Genomic DNA, 19,993 nt, shown 5'->3' on the forward strand with positions numbered 1-19,993 from the left:
ACAATATTTTTCTATATTAGGCTTATTTTTTATATAAATCAGGTAATTACGCGTCAAGAATATCCAAAATTAAAAAAAATTATTTTTGTACACACAAGCAGAGTTTTGCAAGTGAGTTACTCGTCCTTATTATTATATTATTAATAAATTAATAAGATTTACCATCTAAATAGAGTACTTTTAAATAAACATTAAAAAAATAATTTAGTAAAAAGTAACATTTGTCAGGTGTGGGGTTCGAACCCACGCTCCCGTTTGGGAACCAGAGCTTAAATCTGGCGCCTTAGACCGCTCGGCCAACCTGACACATGGGAAACGGTTTACATTTAATTAAAATTAACTTGATATTAACTATAAATATTATCAGAGATGACTTAACAACAATATTATAGGAGACCAAATTTCAAATTCTCTGTCTATACAAATTTTTAACTATAGTTAAACAAAACATTTGTTTAAACATTCTATGTATACAGGTGATATTTCAGTATGATACCTCCCTTTTTTTTTATTAAATAATGATTGTTTCATTTATATGTGTAAATTATTAATATATTTATTTTTATAAACCATATAAAATATTTAATTTATTATAAGAATAAATTGTTAAAGGAAAACATTCGAAAATTGAATGGGAACCTATTGTTATTTTTTTCTATTTGATGAAAAATGGTCTAAAAAAATGTTTTCTGGTCGATAACTAGTTCTGTATTATTAATTTTTCAGTTAATGTAATTTGTAGTAATAAGCGAAATGGACGGGCGACGTTAACAAATTCTTATCTGTGCATGACGCACAAATAATCTATTTTTACCATGACGGAAAAATAGAGATTCAAAAAATAGAACACTACCCTCATATCACTCTTTCTAAATTTTTAAATTATATCAAATATATTAACAATTAATATTACAAAAATAATTATCAACCAGTAAATTTTATTTGACCATTATTCATTTAACAGTAAATTAATAAAAAATAATAAAAGGTTTAACATTTAATTTTCGAAAATTACTCTTAAAATTTACCCTTACAAATGATATTTTCTTCCAATAAACTTGATATCTACTATAGTTTATAACAATAATTAATTTTTAGTCAATATATTTAAAAAAAAAAATCATTACTTAACAAAAAAAATGGGGATTATCATTCTTAAAAAATCAAACTGGGTATACAATGTTAAAAATCATTGGTCTATTTTAGCTGACTAAAGGGCTCCTCTGGATCAGCGCTACCCATATTTTATAAAGCTAATATTTAAAAAATATATCTCTAAATAATTTTCTCATTTGATCATCACTTTATTTTTAGTTATTTCAAGCATAAGTGTAATTTTGACATGAAGTATCAAAATAGCGTTTATATAATAGTTTTATCACTATTTATCAAATTTATTCTTTGCTTGGTATGCGTTAAAAACTTCCAATACACATATGTAAAAATACGGATATTTCTTTCAAAAATCTATCTAGCACGTCTATAATATTAAATCAATTGAGTTCCTTCCCCTAAAAATCATGCTATAGATTCTATTTGAAAGATTCGTCAACTTTAAATGTAAATTCAAAAATAAATGATCTGATCAAATCCAATATGATTTTTGAATGATACTCCTAATAACTAAGTAAAAATAAGGTAATATTTTCAAAATATCTAGTTACATATAATTGTTTGGCACCGGGTGTATTAAGAACATATCCCTATCTTATTTTAATGGGTAATAGGGCAAAGTCATTAAAACAACAAAGCCTCATCTTCCTAACATGTACTCAGTAGAGCTATACGAATAGAACACATTAAAAGTTTAAGTGTAGTATATTAGTTTGATGGGTCGCTTTATACACCACAGAATAGTGTGGTTTTTGGCGTTGCCATAGTGAAAATAACACCCCAGTTAATGCTCTTTTGGAAAGTAAAGGGTCAAAGTTGATACGGTAGGTCGGCATTTACTTTAACGAATATTAGTCTAAAAATCTAACTCAATTATTTTACATGATCATATATGTATCATATCTTAAAAGACGTACTCGATTTATCTTATAATTCTTAAAATAATTACATTATTGAATATTACAAAATTTACTTTTAATATAATTATAGGTAACAGTTATATTTATAATAATTGTCAGATAATCGTTAATTAATAAGAATAATTTTTAATAAATCAAAAAAAAATTTCTGTCACCTCTATTTCTTTGCTCTACCGATTTATTACAACGATTCGTTAAAAGATTACAAATCATATGTAATTGAAGACATTGTCCTTATAAGTTGAACAAATTACCCTCATTCCCCGTAAATGGGTTAATTCCCTCAAAAAATTACAATTTTTAAAATCCATAAATTTTGACATTATTTTTATTATTTCTTTTTTTAACCGCCATAATTTTTTCAAAAATGAACTAATCAAAATTATTTTTTTTTAATAGAAATCTTAGATATTTCCTGTTCATTTGATATACATTTTTTGAAAACCTGGCCCTTTACCTAGGGTAGGATTCAAAATAGCCAATTTTTTACAAAAGTCAATTTTTTCAATTTAATATTTAAAAATTTTCCGTAAATACTGCATTTTTTAAACATATGTTAAATTAAAGCTTATGTTAAGCACTATAAGAAAAAAAAATTTGTCCCGACAACCTAAATTATTAATTTAGACCTATTAAATTTTTAATAAATAGATTTAAATTTATTAGCTATTTATTCATATATTATACTTATAAATCATAAAACTTGTAATCAGGATACAAATAAGGAAATAGGAGATCATATAACTTTTGGAATAATCCATCAATTTTTAAAATTAAACACTATCTACAGATTTGCATCGAAGCGTTTTTATGATAATGATTTTAATCACTGTCAGATATTCAACTATGCCACGTCACCACTGTGCCGCGACCCCACTGTGCTGGGTTTTTTAAACTTTAAAATGCTATAACTTATTGAAAAATGTATGGATCAATATAATTTTTTTTTTTTTAAATGTATAAATGTATATGTACCTATTATTTGGTATATATATTTTTTTAATCTGACTACTCTCCTGCCCACAGAGAGGATTCAAAATAACAACTTTTCACAAAAAATGAACTTTTTCAACTTCATTTTTGAAAGTTTTCCGGAAACTCAATTTTATATACAGAGTGGCCCACCATTCACTGACAACTTAAATAACTTTTGATCCAGTTAATATTTTTAGCTGATTTTTTTTTTAAATATTAGTTAGACGTTAGGTCTATAGCTATATCTCAATAATTAATTTTTTTACATTTTATTAAAAATATTAATTATTTTTAAATTTTAAATAAAATGTAAAAAAAAAATCTAAGATAGCTATTTTGTAGAGTAGAATTTAAGAAAAATTTTAGTAAAAAAATATCTTATTAATATTCAGTAGTAAATATTCTGTAGCGTTTTGAAGTTTGTGAAAATTTGAATTTTCATGTACTATTTTACGGTATTAAACATTGAAATACGTATTGAGAAAAGGACAGAAGAAAACGCTATCTTTTCAATATACTTTTGAATGAGAGTGATAAGTAATAATTGCCTTATCTAATTTCTTATCATGGTATTTATGCCAAGTTTGTAATGTATACACACTATCATCATATGTATACACAGTAATCATGAAAAGATAGCGTTTTCTTCTGTCCTTTTCTCAATACGTATTTCAATGTTTAATACCGTAAAATAGTACATGAAAATTCAAATTTTCACAAACTTCAAAACGCTACAGAATATTTACTACTGAATATTAATAAGATATTTTTTTACTAAAATTTTTCTTAAATTCTACTCTACAAAATAGCTATCTTAGATTTTTTTTTTACATTTTATTTAAAATTTAAAAATAATTAATATTTTTAATAAAATGTAAAAAAATTAATTATTGAGATATAGCTATAGACCTAACGCCCAACTATTATTAAAAAAAAAATCAACTAAAAATATTAACTGGATCAAAAGTTATTTAAGTTGTCAGTGAGTGGTGGGCCACCCTGTATATCTTGAATTAAATCTAATGTAATATACTTTATTATACCATTAAAAATTAAATTTATAAAAAACAATGAATTTTATGAAAACGGATATCGTAAATAATGAATGCATCACAGGCTAAACGAATAATGATGACAATGAAATGTACAATAACTCATAAGTAATTTAGATAAATATTTATGACATAATGACATCAAAGAAAAGAATGTCTAGACACATACTAATAAAGATTCAATAATCGTATTATTCAATAATCATTGTCGGTAAAATTAAATGGAATTTTCGCAGCAAACCCTTTGAAATTTGAATTTGCCGTATAAACAAAGGTAAACGATGTATAACTTAAATATTTCTTATTTTTATTTCAATTGGACAAAATACTGTGTCATAAATTATTGTTCTTCAGTATTCTAAATGAGTGCTACTTTTTTAACAAATGATGAATTTATCCGAGTTCTAACATTTATGTCTCCTAGTCACTGGATTAGCTATAAGATCGAAATTATTTGTGCAATTTCCATAGGCAAAGTAAATAAAAATCATTATTTAATAATAATATAATACATATACAGTGTTTAGTAAATAAGGAAACAGGTCAATTGTTATAAGTAATTAGAATAAGATAATCAATTTCCCTTACTTACTGAACACTGTATACTATACAGCATAATTTTTTGTTATGAACTACTTAATTAATTGAAAATTTAAATTAATATTGATTATTATTTTTAGGCTTCTTTAGATATACTTTCAATTTATACATCAGAAGTATTATTTATGGTCATACCTTATACTTATGAGGTCAACTTTAATTTTTCAAATATACAATTATAGTAAATTTTTTTTAGAGTCGAGTTTTTTCTCCGAATTTATTTTGATAAAATTAATAAAAATTCATCTATTTTATTTATAACTGGATAAAGACAGATTCTTAATATGACCCAACTGAAATTTTAAAAATTCAAAAAGTTAAAAGATGAACTTCTTACTATAAATTTTTTTATTTTAACTTACAGATATTGTTGACCAATCTACAGATAGCAAATATTGTAACTTTCATACACTTAAAATTAGGTAGTAATGTACAAAAAAAAGAAAAAACAAAATTAATATTTAACGTACAAAAAGCCATACCTTAGTAAAAGTAATACTTCCATAGTTTCGTATAACACCAAAGTGTGGCTAATTCTATAAGAAAAAATAAGTCAAAACATGGCTTAAATATAATTTTTCAAAAATTTGATGTCCCGTTAAACCTAAAATTGTTAAGACTCCGGTGCAATGTAACACGTGCAACCCCCAATAATCCGGCACAATCACAAATAGAATTATTATTTTTTTCTAACTTTTTTTTATTTTTAATATAATAAAAACACACTATAAAGTTTAAAAGAATATTTCAAAATTTATTTAACAACATATGTGTCAACAAACTGGGAATCATCAAGTCAGGTTGGCCGAGCGGTCTAAGGCGCCAGATTTAAGCTCTGGTTCCCAAACGGGAGCGTGGGTTCGAACCCCACACCTGACATACACTTTTTTTTAATTTTTATAGTTTTTTGGATAAACAATACAGAGAATTTCATTAAATGATTTATTACATTTAATAATTATACATTACATTTTATTTAATACATTTCGTTAATTTATACATTTTATAATTCTTTAGGTAATTGAATTTGGATCATTTTTGTCTTTTTTTATCATTGTTTCTATTAAAAAATATATTAAAAATTTTTAATTTAGACATTAATTAATAGACGCAATTAAAAAAAAATGTTAGTTTTTAATATTATATCTGAAGTTGTTATATTGCATTTCAAATAACAAATTATGTTTCTAGAATTTCATAAATTTAATTTGAAAACTTAACAAATTTGAGATTACTGAAATTCAAAAAAATTAATTAAGCCATAACTTCATTATTTGTTTTGCCATTTTTTTTTACTTTTAAACATTTTTTAAACATAAGTAATTATCTGAATATGATAAGATAAAGAAATGATAGATATTTAGATTTATTTTTATTCGAAGTCACCATAATTTAAATAACCTAATTTTAAAAATAACAATAATTTAAATAAAAATATAAAAGTAAATGTTAATTTGTTTAATTATAACATTTTAATTTTTTCTATTTTACCTTAAAAATTTTTTTTAATAGAAACAATGATAAAAAATGACAAAAATGATCCAAATTCAATAATTAAATAATTATAAAATGTATTAACAATAAATCATTTAATGAAATTCTCGGTATTGTTTATCCAAAAAACTATAAAAATTAAAAAAAAGTGTATGTCAGGTGTGGGGTTCGAACCCACGCTCCCGTTTGGGAACCAGAGCTTAAATCTGGCGCCTTAGACCGCTCGGCCAACCTGACGTGAGAGTTGCTAAAATGTTGATACATATATAATTATAACAGTTTAAATTATAATTCAAATTTGGCAAAAGTTATATAAAAATTGTGAGATTAAATTAATTTTATCCATGATTGGATGAATTTAATATTATACGATTTCGTATAAAATCTATCATCACAATAATTCCAACGCCATGGTGCGCACATCTTGTAAAATCCAGTGGGGAGATAATTTTTTAATTTTTGTAAATAATAATTATACAAATTATATAAATATGTTTTTATCTAAAATTATGATTTTTAGATACCAGTTAGTATCGATCAAATTTTATTTTATATAATAAAAAATGTATACACTATTTTTTATAAAGAACCACTTTTATGAGAATCGTATACTTTTCATTAAGTGATGTCCTTCCCATGACCACATTCCCTATTTAATACCTATAATCAACACTAAAATTAGCAAACTTTTCAAATCCGCAAAACTAATATTGCTTAAAACTAATTATAATATATAAATTAAAGTATAACATTATGCAAAAATTATAAAAACATAACTATGTTCAAAAATATTTCAAATTGAAAGAAAGTACGTTACGATTAAATGAATAAAATAATTTTTTTTTTGTAAAATAAAAACAAAAATTTTTGTCAGGTGTGGGGTTCGAACCCACGCTCCCGTTTGGGAACCAGAGCTTAAATCTGGCGCCTTAGACCGCTCGGCCAACCTGACCCTTGTTTTCAAAACAAGATTTCAATGGCTTTTAAGGGAATTATAGGCTATGATAAATAATATTTCAAGTATCCTAACATTAATTATTAATGCTAGGCATAATTAAATATAAAATGTTTAATACTTTAAATAATACATATAATTTTGAATCAATTTATTTATCTAATAACTATTACCATATTCGAATGTTTGTTAACAGATTTTATTAATAAAACATGTATTTATATATAATCAAGTATATTTACTAGTAATTATTAGTAATTAAAAGAAAACTTGTTGAATTAATTTTTTAAAGCAGACAAAGATGCTTCGTTTCTGCTCACTACATTGCACAAAAAAATGAACAATTGGCAAATTCAAAGTGTTAATTGATTATCATAATCATTTTTATCATAAAGTGATTGATTCTTGCTTAATAAAATGTTTTCAAAAAGTGTTTTGATATTTATCAATATGTTGAGTATTAGAAAAACGAGCGTTCAAAGAGCAAAGGGGTCGTGTCTTCCCCATAAACCGTAATATTTATGTTCAAAATAAAGTGATGCAAAAATGTAAAAAATATAACAAATTAATTGTTTTTACCTTTGAGAGATTTTTACCAGTTCCATATTTTAAAAATAGTGCCCCTGAGATACTCAAATCTGCCGCCCCGTGAATTTTATATATTATTGATCAAAAACATTTTCTTCTGCATCACTATTTTTTTTTTTTTTTAAAAAGTAAAAAATTAACTTTATAAATTGTAGCTTGTTTATAGCTATTTAATTAGATAGCTGAATAGTGTTATGTAGAAAATATAAAATACAAAAATTAAATATTAAATATTTAAATTAGCAAGTATTAGTTGAAACAGAAGTAACCTCTAACGCTATCCCTTATCATAGTTGATAACTATAGATTTTTATATTCAGATATATATAATAATTTTTTTTCTGAATCTGATACTAGAATCACATTTTTCCAAGATCTATATTTTTATCAATTATTCAGGCAATGATAATGTGGTATTAAGTAATTTAATAACGAGCATTGCATTATTTGGAAATGAGTTCAATATTAAGTATACATAGTATTTTAGTGAGATAGTAATAAAAAAAAATGATTTAATAATACTAATTATCTTCAAAATTATCAGATAACATTGCTTCAAATATTTTTAAAGTCAAAGCAAGTAATTTTATTGTAGTTTTTTTGTTCTGATTCTATTATAACTAATTAAAATTATATATTTTCTTATTCTATATAATAACTTGCATGTGGTAGGCTAGGTTGGACTAGAATCAAACAAATTTAAGTAGGTCGCAAAGTATTTTTATACTTTTTTGTAGCCATTAATTTTCAAATTTTGAAATAATAAACAAATAAAAATGATTTATTTTAATTGAAAGAGCAAAGATTTAAGAGGGTAGTCAAGTCTATCTTTGATAGTATTACTTGTTACTACCCTATTAGTTATTTTACAGTTCTTTTAACTTAAAAGATATTTTAACTTTTTTAAATGGGCATAACAAAAATTTCCCATTATTAGTTGCCTGCATCAAACAAAAATTGTGATTTTAATTATTTTTGTTTAAAACTTATATTAGCAAGAAACCAATTACTCCACAATAGTCTATAGGGAAATTGCAAATTTATGCTGTGTGTTACCAATTAATTGCAAAAATGTATTTAATGATTAATTTTAATTATATGTTGAATAATGGTATTTTAAATTTAAGATCCTAAATACATAGTAAAACTTCATTTATGACTAAACAATCTTTACACAAATTTTATTTAATACATATTTTTGTTGTCTACTATATTTGAGGTAAATTTTGTAAGGAGTATTGAAACTCCTTAAAATAGCCTTGAAGCTAATTTAAATTTAAGTTCAGACATTTTTCATCACATCTAGTTTAGAGATAATTGCTAATTAATCTGTATGCAATAATTATAAAACTAAATATTTTTATTTGTTGTATATTTGGATAGTGTTAAGACTTGTGCAAAATTTAAGGTTTTTTTATAAATTTTTATTTTAATATAGTTTTTGTGAATTAAAACAAAAATTTAACATCCTTATATATTTTTTGATATTAATTTAATGTTATAATTAGATTTAGCTCATAGCACATGGTTACTTAGTTATTCAATTAATTGTAAATAAAGTCTCAAATATTTGGCAAATTTTGGTTAATCAGTTTGGCAATTAAATAAAGCAACTGAATCATAACATAATTTTTCATGTGCATAATCTCAATACTTAATACATTTAATTGGTCGTTGTCTCAAAACTAGATGTGATAAGAAAAATTTAGGCCAAATTTGGAATCGACATTCATCAATATACAGATATTGTAGCCTATAAAATGGCTATTTCATTATACTTTTTCTATGTCATTAGAAATGCAGGTTAATAAATTAACAAATAGAAATTTGTTAATATTTTCATATAATAAATAAATTAATATAACTTTATAATTAAATTAGATATTAATTAAATGTCATTTTTCTAGGTTCATTAAAACATGGAATCTAGGCTAGCAAATGGTTTAAAGTTGTTGTATTTACCAAAAAAAACCAAAATTAATTCTGGTCTTGGAGACAAACTTCCAGAAGCATACAAAAAATTCTATCTTGAATGGCGTCATCGTACTCCTGAACCTGTATATTTTCAACCCAAAACAGGAAAATGGATGAAGGATTCTAAATCTGGACAAGTAGTTCCAGTGCAAAATATTCCAATCCCTTTAAAATATCCTAAAACTATGCATACAGGTATTTGGGGAGGAGAAGCTATTGTTCAAGGATTTAAGCAAAAAGGAAAATATAAAAGTAGAGTTCCGTATTTTTGGGTACCTACACTTAAAAATACTGTAGTCTATAGTGAAGTGTTGAACAAATATATGTCAACTATTGTCACTGAACGTGCTATAGAATTAATAAATAAAAATTATGGACTTGATCATTATCTTTTGAAAACGCCTGCCTGTGATTTAAAAACCACTTTGAGTTTGAAAATAAAAAGAAATATTTTAATGGCATTAAGAGATAAAACTTTATATCCCGATAATATTGTTAAACAACAAGCAATATATGACAAATATAAACATTATTTAAACGATTATTCACATGAAGATATTGAATGGTATGGGCTTACCTTTGATCAGGCGTTGCTTAAATTTCAAGAAAAAGAAGAAATTGCTAATTTAAAAAGAGAACCATTAAAAGCAAAGTTCAGAACCGAATTAATTAAAGAATTAAAAACAAACAAGGATAATTTAGTTGATGAAAATAAGAGTTGGCTAAATAAAATTAATCCATTTAAATAGCTGATAGTATTGTCTAGTAATTTTGTATTGTAAAAATAAAATAAAAGATATTCAATAAAAAAAAAAAGGATTTCAATAATTTGCTCTATAATTTTTAAATAAAAAATATCTGTAAAAAATTTCCCTTAAAAAAATATATCAGGCTATTATATATTATAGAACTTATTTATAATCTAAATAGTTTATGAACAGTCATTTTTTTAGACTCAAATTTTGAACACATTAAAGTAGTGCATTTATTCAATCATAAATTATAAAATTATTCTTCAAAAAAATTAGTGGAATTAATAAAAATATAAATATTTCAAATAATAAGATAAAAAATTAATAATTGGCATTATTATGCTCCACACATAGTACAAGCATCTCTATTTTCTAGGGAACAAATTAATTGCTTCATACTTAAGGCTTCATCTTTATCAGTCTGACTTGCAACATTATTAGAAAGGGTACTTTTATTTACTGTAAATTGAATAGGATCAGCTGCAGGTCTGGTTCTTAAATAATACATACCCGTTTTAAGACCCTAAAAATTATAAAAAAAAATTAAATAACGCTAATATTTAAAATTAAACACAAAATTAATACTTTTTTCCATCCATAAAAGTGAACTGAAGATATTTTGCCTATAGTCGGTTGTTCAATATGAATATTTAATGATTGTGATTGATCAATGTAGGCAGCTCTATCAGCTGCCATATCTAAAATTATTTTTTGAGATAACTCCCAGTTAGTTTTGTAAAGTTCTTTAATTTCAGAAGGAATTCTATCTATTTTCTGTCAAACAATACAAATATTTAGTAATAGGTACAACTATAAAATTGTTAAAAATAAAATTGCAACTTCACATTATGAACCAAATGATATACAAGTAGCCCAGCATTTACTGACAACTTAAATAATAACTTTTGATTTAGTTAATTTTTTTTTAATAATGTAATTAATAACATTTTATAATTAAATAAAAAAAAATTTACAAAAAATATTTTAAAAAAATCAAAATAGCTATTTTTAGAATAGATTTAAAAAATTATTTGGTGAAAAAAATTCTCATTACTGTTTGATAATTTTTTGTAACATTTTAAATTTGAATTTTTCTGTATTTATTCTAAGGTATCAAACGCTGACTATGTTTTATAAAAAAAGGACAGAAGTATAGACAATCTTTCCATACTAAATATGCTATTAGTATGGATTTTTCATGAAAATTATTAACATTCCAATGACCGGCTTTAGTTCAAATAAAAACAGGAACAATACCTATTATTTAAGAAGTAGTGTTATCTCTTTATACATAAAACTACTTATGTTACTTTTCTTCTATCCTTGTTTCAACATGTATTTCAATGTTTAATACCGTAAAATAATACATTAAAATTCAAATTTTCACAAACTTTAAAATGATACAGACTACTTCTTACTGAATTTTAATAAGATATTTTTTTACCGACATTTTTCTTAAAATCTACTCTACAAAATAGCTTTCTTGGATTTTTTTTTATATTTTATTTAAAATTTAAAAATAATTAATATTTTTAATAAAATGTAAAAATATAAATAATATTATTAATGAAATATGATTATAGACCGAACATATAACTGTTAAAAAAAAAAAAATCAGAAAAAAATATTACCTAGATCAATAGTTATTTAAGTTGTCAGTGAATGCTGAACCACTCTGTATATATATATATTTATAAAACTTAATGCAATAATAAATTAAATAAAAAGTGTTTACTTGTACAGATCCTTTATAATATATTAATTCATTTCTCATATCTTCATTCCAAAGATTTAACTCAATTAGATCATTCAATAAATGACGATTAACGACCTACATTTTAAACAATTATAATTTTTTTTTAATAATTATTCATAATCAAATAAATTCATTACTCACACTGAATTCTCCACATAGAGTACGTCTATAGTATAAATTTGTAGTATAAGGTTCAATGGATTCATTATTACCAAGAATTTGAGCAGTAGATGCGGTTGGCATTGGGGCCAACATTAATGAGTTTCTGACTCCGTGTTTGGCAATCTTAGCTTTCAAGACATTCCAATCCCATAAATCTGTAGGTTGAACACCCCACATATCATATTGTAAAATCTAAAATGAAAATGACTTAATTTGCACTGCATAAAAATAATTAACAATTAAATTAATTACTCCTTGGCTTATGGGCGAGCCTGTGTATGATGAATAAGTTCCATCTTTTTCAGCCAACTCACAACTAGCCTCCAGGGCACCATAATATAAAGTTTCAAATATTTGAATATTAAGTTTTCTTGACTCAGGAGATCCAAATGGATAACGCATCAATAAAAATAAATCTGCCAATCCTTGAACACCAATACCAATAGGACGATGTCGTTTATTAGAAACTTCGGCCTATATCAATTAATAAAGTAATTTAGTAGAATAAAATAATTTTAACTGTAAATAAAGATGCCTACACAAAATATACTAGATTTACTTAAATATTTTACTGATCATCTAATAGTATGCTAAATATTGTTATAATAGCATTTATTAATACAAGCAAAGTCTATATTCAGCATGTGTCCCAAACATGAGTGTTTGCAAGAGGACGGAGAAGCATCTAACCCCACTTGACCTTATTGATAGTCAATTTTCATAACTATAGTTTATTAAACAGTTTTACAAAATACATCTTTTTTTTCTTTTATCAAATTTGGTTAAGGTTAAATCAGAGTTAAGGTTTCCCTAAGATTTATGGCATATAAAATTTAAAAATACATCAATTAATGAAAATGTACCTATTTCTTTTTTTAAGATTAATTTTGTATATAATTCTCAAATAATTTTTACATGATCTACCTATATCAAGGAAATCATCACACAAACCATAATAGATCATTAACTACAGGACCGCAATTATAATTTGAAGTAGAGGGCAAGTTTTAATTACTGAACCCAAACTAATCAACTAACTACTAAATGACTTTTCATTCCTGTTAAAGCCTGAGCAAAAATCTTTAGTCCCAAAAGACTGAAAATAACAAAAAATATTTGAACTAAATTAATTATTTTAAAAGGGAATTAACTCTCTAAACCTCTGCACTAAACTTCCATACATTTTGTACATCTCCACCACACTTATAATGTTGAACAAAATAACTAAATACCAAAAAAAATACCCCATTAATAAATTTCTGCAAATCCTTTTGGTTTCCAATAAATTTATCTAAATAATAAAAAAAATATCATTCCTAATGAACAACTATACTCAATTAAGTTTAATAAATTTACTACAATAAGCTACACTATCTTACATAATTCATAACAAAAATGAAAAATAATTACTTCTTTCACAGGATAAAAGTTAACATCAATCACTTTGTTTAAATTTTTAGTAACTGTTTTGGTAATTTTTAATAACTTTTCAAAGTCATATTCTTTATTTGACTTAACAAACATATTCACAGCAATTGATGCGAGATTACAGACAGCTACCTACAACATAAAACCATTTATATTGAAGTTACATTTTGTTTTTAATAGTTTTTAAGGATTGATAAAATTACCTCTTCAGGTGAGGTGTACTGTATTACTTCAGTGCAAAGATTACTACATTTAATTGTACCCAAATTTTTTTGGTTACTTTTAGCATTACAAGCATCTTTATATAATACATAAGGCATACCAGTTTCAATCTGAGAAGTAATAATACGAAACCACAATTCTCTTGCTGAAACCTGTTTGTTGTATAATTTTTCATCTTCATATCTGAAAATAAGAATAAGTAAAAATTACATATTAAATTACTAACAATATATTGTTTCATTAATAAGTGTAGATAGCATTTTCAGAACTAAATTAAGATATTTGCAGCATTAAAAAACCCAGCACAGGGGGGTCGCGGCACAGTGGTGACGTGGCATAGTTGGATCAAGTATAATAATATCTCACAGTGATTAAAATCACTATAAAAAAAAACGCTTAGATGCAAATCTGTAGATAATTTTTAATTTTAAAAAATTGGTGGATTATTCCAAAAGCTACATGATCTGCTAGTTCCTTATTAATATCCTGATTAAGATAAAGTATGTCGAATGAAAAAGGGATTATTAAAAAATAGTATTTCCCATAAAAAAATTATATTGATCAATACACTTTTCAATAAGTTATAGCATTATAAAGTTAAAAATGTAAAAAATAAAATCGAGAATTTTCACACGAAAATAGCATTTGATAGCCATTTTTGCCGTGAAGACATGTCCAGAGGTCAAATTTTTTTTTTTTAAATTAAAGTATATTACATAAGCTTTAATTTAAGATATATATAAAAGTGTCAGACCTTCCGGAACACTTTCAAAAGTTAAGTTGAAAAAGTTCTACTTTCNAGAATACTTTCAAAAGTTAAGTTGAAAAAGTAAATTTTTTGTGAAAAAGTTGTCATTTTAAATCCCCCCCTGTGGGCAGGTAAAGGGTCAGATTTATAAAAAAAATATACCAAATGATAGGTAAAGACATCATGCATCTACAAAAAAAAGAATTATATTGATCCATACATCTTTCAAAAAGTTATAGCATTATAAAGTTAAAAATATAAAAAAGAATTTTTTTACAAAAATCGTATTTTTTTTATTAAGTTTAATGTCTGTTTTCACCATGAAGATAAAATAAAGTCCGAAATTTTTTTTTACCATAATAAAGTATATTACATTAGCTTTAATTTAAGATATATATAAAAGTGTCAGACCTTCCGGAACACTTTCAAAAGTTAAGTTGAAAAAGTTCTACTTTCTATATGCATTTTTCAGATTTGAACACTTCACTTATATAAGGAAATAGTCTGATTTAAAAAAAAAGTATGTCGAATGAAAGATGTATATAAATACTACTACTCATGAAAAAATTGTATTAATCCATACATTTTTGAAAAAGTTATAGCATTTTAAAGTAAAAAATGTAAAATATAAAATCGAGAATTTTCACACAAAAATAGCATTCGGTAGCCATTTTCACCATAAAGACAAGTCCAGAGGTCAAATTTTTTTTTTTCATAATAAAGTACATTACATTAGCTTTAATTTAAGATATATATAAAAGTGTCAGACCTTCCAGAATACTTTCAAAAGTTAAGTTGAAAAAGTAAATTTTTTGTGAAAAAGTTGTCATTTTAAATCCCCCCCTGTGGGCAGGTAAAGGGTTAAATTTACAAAAATAATATACCAAATGATAGGTAGAGACATCAAGCATCTATAAAAAAAAAAATTATGTTGATGTGTTCATTTTTAAAAAAGTTATGGCAGTTTTTAGTAAAAAAAATTGAAAAAATATCGAAAATTAGCGATTTTTAAATTTGTAATTTTTTTGGAGGTTTCCCCCATTTACGGGAAACGAGGGAAATTTTTTGAATTTTTGAGGGTAATGTCTTCGACTAGATATGATTTGTGATCTATTAACGTATCATTGAAAAAAATCTGTTCGGTGAGAGCTGAGAAAAAGTGGTAACAGACATAAAAAAAACCCATCATAGTAAAAACAATACCTTCGCATCGAAGCTAAAAAATAGAAAATCAACAAATAAAATTATGAAATATTGATATTACAAAGTGAAAAATGAAAAATAATTAAATTATTATACTGTTTACATTGTTTTATGAATGTAAATAATTAAATATGTAATGTTGGCATTAACAATAACTGCTACCTATCATTTATATTACAAATAAAATAACTTTTAAAGCATGTTAAATTTACAATATTAAAAATTCTAAGCAAATTAAAATATTTACTTTTTATATAGTTTAACAAAGTCATCTCCCCAAACATCAGCAAGTCCTGGGCATTTACGTGGGCACATTAAACTCCATGTTTCATCTGCTTCCACACGTCTCATAAATTCGTCAGGAATCCATAGTGCCAAAAATAAGTCTCTTGTTTTTTCTTCCTTGTCACCAGTATTTTTACGCAGTTCGGTGAATGTGTAAATATCTGCATGCCAAGGTTCAACATACACTGCTACAGCTCCAGCTCTCTATAATTAAAAAACGTGATACAATTTTTTATCATTATTTCCTTTAAAAAGGTAAAACTTACCCTTCCTCCTTGATCAACATATTGTGCTAAGTCATTTAAACATTTAAGTTGTTCAACAAGTCCTGGAGATTTTTGTTTAGGATATGCTACCCAAGTAGTACCAGCTGCACTAGTATTGTGTACATGTATTCCAATACCACCAGCAGATTTAGAAATTTTTGCACAAGTCTTAATAGTTTTTGCTAAATCATCCAAGGAATCAGATTGGTTTGCCACCAAAAAACAACTGTAATAAAAATAAATGGTTATTTAAACCCTGACTATTTTCTAAGAGTACTTTACTAAAAGAAATGATTAAAACATTTCTGTAATCATTAAAAAAAAAATTTAACTATTACAAAAATAATTATTAAAATTAGTTTTGATATTAAAAAACATAAAATTGAAGTTTAAAATTATACTTCAAAAACTATAATATTTAGCACTTGAGAATATTTATATAATAATTATGTAAGCTATAAGCAAATTATTTAATTTTTACAAAATATTTTACTTCATAAAAATTGAATAAAAAATCAATATACCTTGAAAGTTGAGGTTTAGGTGTAGCTGCATTAAACATAGTTGGAGAAGCATGAGTAAAATATTTTAATGACATTAAGTTATATGTTTCTATAGCTGAATCAATATCTTCACCATGAATACCAATAGAGACACGCATTAATAAATGTTGAGGACGTTCAACAACTTTATCATTTATTTTTAACAAATATGATTTTTCAAGAGTCTAAATATTCAACCAAATTATTAAATTTTCTAAAAACTATTGTAGTTACTATTACCTTAAAACCAAAATAACTATAGCTAGAATCTCTTTCATGATTTATGGCACTATTCAATCTATCAGCATGTTTCATGATAGTATTGTAATGGAAGTCAGAAATTATAGGCATTCGACTTTGATTACGTTCATTAGTCATATTATATAAATCATATATAACATCTGAAACATAAAATGATTACTTACTTATAAAAAACTGACAGCAAACAATGATTTTTTATTTGGATATTGAAACACTTTTATTTAGTCTAGTTATATAATGCAAGGCGGCTAGAGGGAGATATTTATTTCATTTAACACTTCCTCATATCAAGCCTCTGAGAAATGTTAAAAGAAACAAATTTCCTATTTTTAATATTCTAGATTATAAAAAATTAGTAAGTAGTTAGTTTAAAATTGTTTCATAGTTCCATAGTAGTACTTAAATAAGATATAATACAATATAATATAATATAATATGATTGGTATAGTACAATATTATACCAAGATTTTATTTTTTCCATTCAATTTAGTTTTAACTTAACTAAATAATTTAGAAAAAAAGCAAATTTTTTACAGATAGAATTTCACTTATTTTAAAATTATATAAAAATATTAACAACATTAATCATTTTTCAACCCAACCAGCATAAGTAAAACCAAATAATTTAAAATTAAAAAATTAAATAACACTAGTTATATAAAATTTTAAAATAAAAAATTTTAATGTTTGAAAACCAGAACATTACTAGACAGTCATCTAAACAAGTTAAAACATTCATTAATAATTCTATTATTAATCAATTCAAACTTTCAATTTTTTTACCAGTCAATTTCTTTTTTATCAATTCAATAATAGTTATTTAATATGATACTATCTTATATCAGAAATAATAAAACACTTACGACTAAACTTTTCTTTTGTTTCCTTATAAAGGTTAGATATTGCAATCCTTGCAGCAAGTACTGCAAAATCAGGATGTTTTGTTGTCAAATAAGCTGCAGTTTCAGCAGCTAAATTATCTATTTGAACAGTACTTATTCCTGGGCAAAGATCACTAATAACATTTAATGTTATTTCAGCCTAAAAAAATATTTGTAAATTTAAGACTCAACTATTTACAGTATTGACCTGGTTTAAGACGCTAGGACTCAATCTTCTCCTGGGGTCCTAAGAAAAGATATCTCAAGTGCCCTAGAGATCCTAGGCTGACACTGTCTATTTGATATTATACATATTAATAATATAGAAAAAAAATTTGTTTAACCAATTAAAGAAAGAAAACAATCAAGTAAAAAAAGTTTATAACCTATAAAAAATTGAAATTATTCTTTAACTCTGTATTAAGAACCTAAAAATAATAAAATTACTGCAAGATAATATATACAAAGGATTAAACAGATCTAATTGACTACGCCTATAACTTTTTTATGAATAATAATCACTAAACATTTTTTTTAATAATTTTTACTATTTCTATTTTTAGACTATTTTGAAACTATATTTCTTTATTTGTATTTAATATCAAAAAAATTTTTTTTTTTATTAAAACTATTCAAAATTTCAAAATAGTGAGTTTAGGACATTTCAAAATTAATTAATGGTACTATAAAAATTTAAGGGCAAATACTTATTGAGTTACAAGAATTTCAATACAGACTAAGAATGAAGCACAAGTAGAAAATGTATTATAAACATACACCAAAATATGTGCTATACCCAATGGTGCTACACATCAACTTTATATATTAAAATACTTATAACTCAATAATTTTTTACCTAAAAAATCTGTTCTACCTGTATATATAATTATTTACAGATAAAAGATAGCCTTAATGTTTTTTTCATAAGCCTTTGATATAACCATTTGCTCTAGATAAACAACGAAAGTTATATAAACCTATTAACATTAATGAATCTACTAAAATATGAAACTGAATTTTAATTATTATATAAAATTTCACAAATAATATTCATTTCACATACACACAAATATTCAAGATCAGAGAGATTATTAATGAACAATACTACTAAGAGGTTAAAAATGGAAATAATTTTAACCAGAAGTTGGTGACAAATTAGTTATTTAGAATTTACTCGTATTAAAATTAATAATAAATCTAATAACAGGATCAATGAAATCCATATTCAACCCATCACACAGATTTTCTATTCTTGAAGTAATTTTGTCCATCAAGACTTCTTCCATTCGACCATCTACAAAAAAAAAAAATTTTTCTCGAAATTAACAAAAGTTTAGCAGTTTATTACTATTAAAATACATACCGCGCTTTTTAACGAAAAGTTTTGTTTTCGGCTTGCTGATTTCATTTGTCATGTTGTTTAAAAATTTTAAGTGACCAGTAAAATTCAATACACAAGTAAATATAATAATTCAGTAATATAACCACAAAATTATATCAAAAGTGAAAGTTCAGTTTACTGTTAATGTAGAAGTATAAAATTTAATCGTTTGTACTTATTTGGATTATTTTATTTAAAAATAACTAACTGATCGTACCCTCGCCAGTAACGAAAAAAGGTAAGATGAGTAAACTATGGTTCTTAATAAGCTATTGTACATGTACATGTACACAAAGTACATGATAAATTCCCGCCAATTTTACTGATAACATTCAATAATATTATTTGAACCTATAAACGATTTGGTAAATACCACGTTAAAAATTAAATAAACTTTACCACAGAATATGTTACATAGATCTATGATAAAATTAA

General features: G+C 24.5%; 2 protein-coding genes and 4 non-coding genes across 11 annotated transcripts; 2 read left to right on the forward strand and 4 right to left on the reverse strand.

The window, feature by feature from the left end:
• Positions 1–91: 91 nt before the first annotated feature.
• On the forward strand, positions 92–10,499 carry LOC126906797 (39S ribosomal protein L28, mitochondrial). 6 transcript variants are annotated; one of them, XM_050687670.1, is made up of 2 exons: positions 92–111; positions 9,605–10,499. In XM_050687670.1, the coding sequence occupies exon 2, from the start codon at positions 9,617–9,619 to the stop codon at positions 10,418–10,420; it is 804 nt and encodes a 267-aa protein (XP_050543627.1). In that variant the 5' UTR covers positions 92–111; positions 9,605–9,616; the 3' UTR covers positions 10,421–10,499. The 6 variants fall into 6 exon arrangements, with proteins under 6 accessions (XP_050543627.1, XP_050543625.1, XP_050543626.1 ...); XM_050687668.1 differs by lacking the exon at positions 92–111 and adding an exon at positions 4,231–4,334; XM_050687669.1 differs by lacking the exon at positions 92–111 and adding an exon at positions 4,515–4,536.
• Positions 223–306, reverse strand: Trnal-uaa (transfer RNA leucine (anticodon UAA)). Its single transcript has one exon. It is a non-coding gene; the product is annotated as a tRNA-Leu (tRNA).
• Positions 5,456–5,539, forward strand: Trnal-uaa (transfer RNA leucine (anticodon UAA)). Its single transcript has one exon. It is a non-coding gene; the product is annotated as a tRNA-Leu (tRNA).
• Trnal-uaa (transfer RNA leucine (anticodon UAA)) lies at positions 6,308–6,391 on the reverse strand. Its single transcript has one exon. It is a non-coding gene; the product is annotated as a tRNA-Leu (tRNA).
• Trnal-uaa (transfer RNA leucine (anticodon UAA)) lies at positions 7,023–7,106 on the reverse strand. The gene has a single exon. It is a non-coding gene; the product is annotated as a tRNA-Leu (tRNA).
• A 127-nt stretch (positions 10,500–10,626) lies between the features above and the next one.
• On the reverse strand, positions 10,627–19,839 carry LOC126906781 (ribonucleoside-diphosphate reductase large subunit). The gene is made up of 14 exons (XM_050687625.1): positions 19,541–19,839; positions 19,383–19,471; positions 18,160–18,337; positions 17,276–17,436; positions 17,018–17,220; positions 16,494–16,719; positions 16,190–16,431; positions 13,973–14,174; positions 13,752–13,901; positions 12,594–12,815; positions 12,321–12,533; positions 12,159–12,254; positions 11,009–11,197; positions 10,627–10,946 (listed from the first exon to the last, which is right to left on the reverse strand). Exons 1-14 carry the CDS (start codon positions 19,590–19,592, stop codon positions 10,761–10,763), a joined length of 2,409 nt encoding a protein of 802 aa, XP_050543582.1. The 5' UTR covers positions 19,593–19,839; the 3' UTR covers positions 10,627–10,760.
• Positions 19,840–19,993: the final 154 nt, after the last annotated feature.

This window comes from Daktulosphaira vitifoliae, unplaced genomic scaffold (assembly GCF_025091365.1).
Source record: "Daktulosphaira vitifoliae isolate Bord-2020 unplaced genomic scaffold, ASM2509136v1 Scaffold_5, whole genome shotgun sequence".
NCBI classification, from domain to species: domain Eukaryota; kingdom Metazoa; phylum Arthropoda; class Insecta; order Hemiptera; family Phylloxeridae; genus Daktulosphaira; species Daktulosphaira vitifoliae.

What these genes read in the sequence shown, in the direction of transcription:
- LOC126906797 (XM_050687670.1), top strand. Translation starts at nt 9,617, where the DNA reads ATGGAATCTAGGCTAGCAAATGGTTTAAAGTTGTTGTATTTACCAAAA.
- LOC126906781 (XM_050687625.1), bottom strand. Translation starts at nt 19,592, where the DNA reads ATGACAAATGAAATCAGCAAGCCGAAAACAAAACTTTTCGTTAAAAAG. An exon ending in CCTAAACCTCAACTTTCAAG is followed by an intron (nt 16,720 to 17,017) that starts GTATATTGATTT and finishes TTTTTATTACAG; the next exon opens with TTGTTTTTTGGTGGCAAACC. An exon ending in ATGTTGATCAAGGAGGAAGG is followed by an intron (nt 16,432 to 16,493) that starts GTAAGTTTTACC and finishes TTTTAATTATAG; the next exon opens with AGAGCTGGAGCTGTAGCAGT.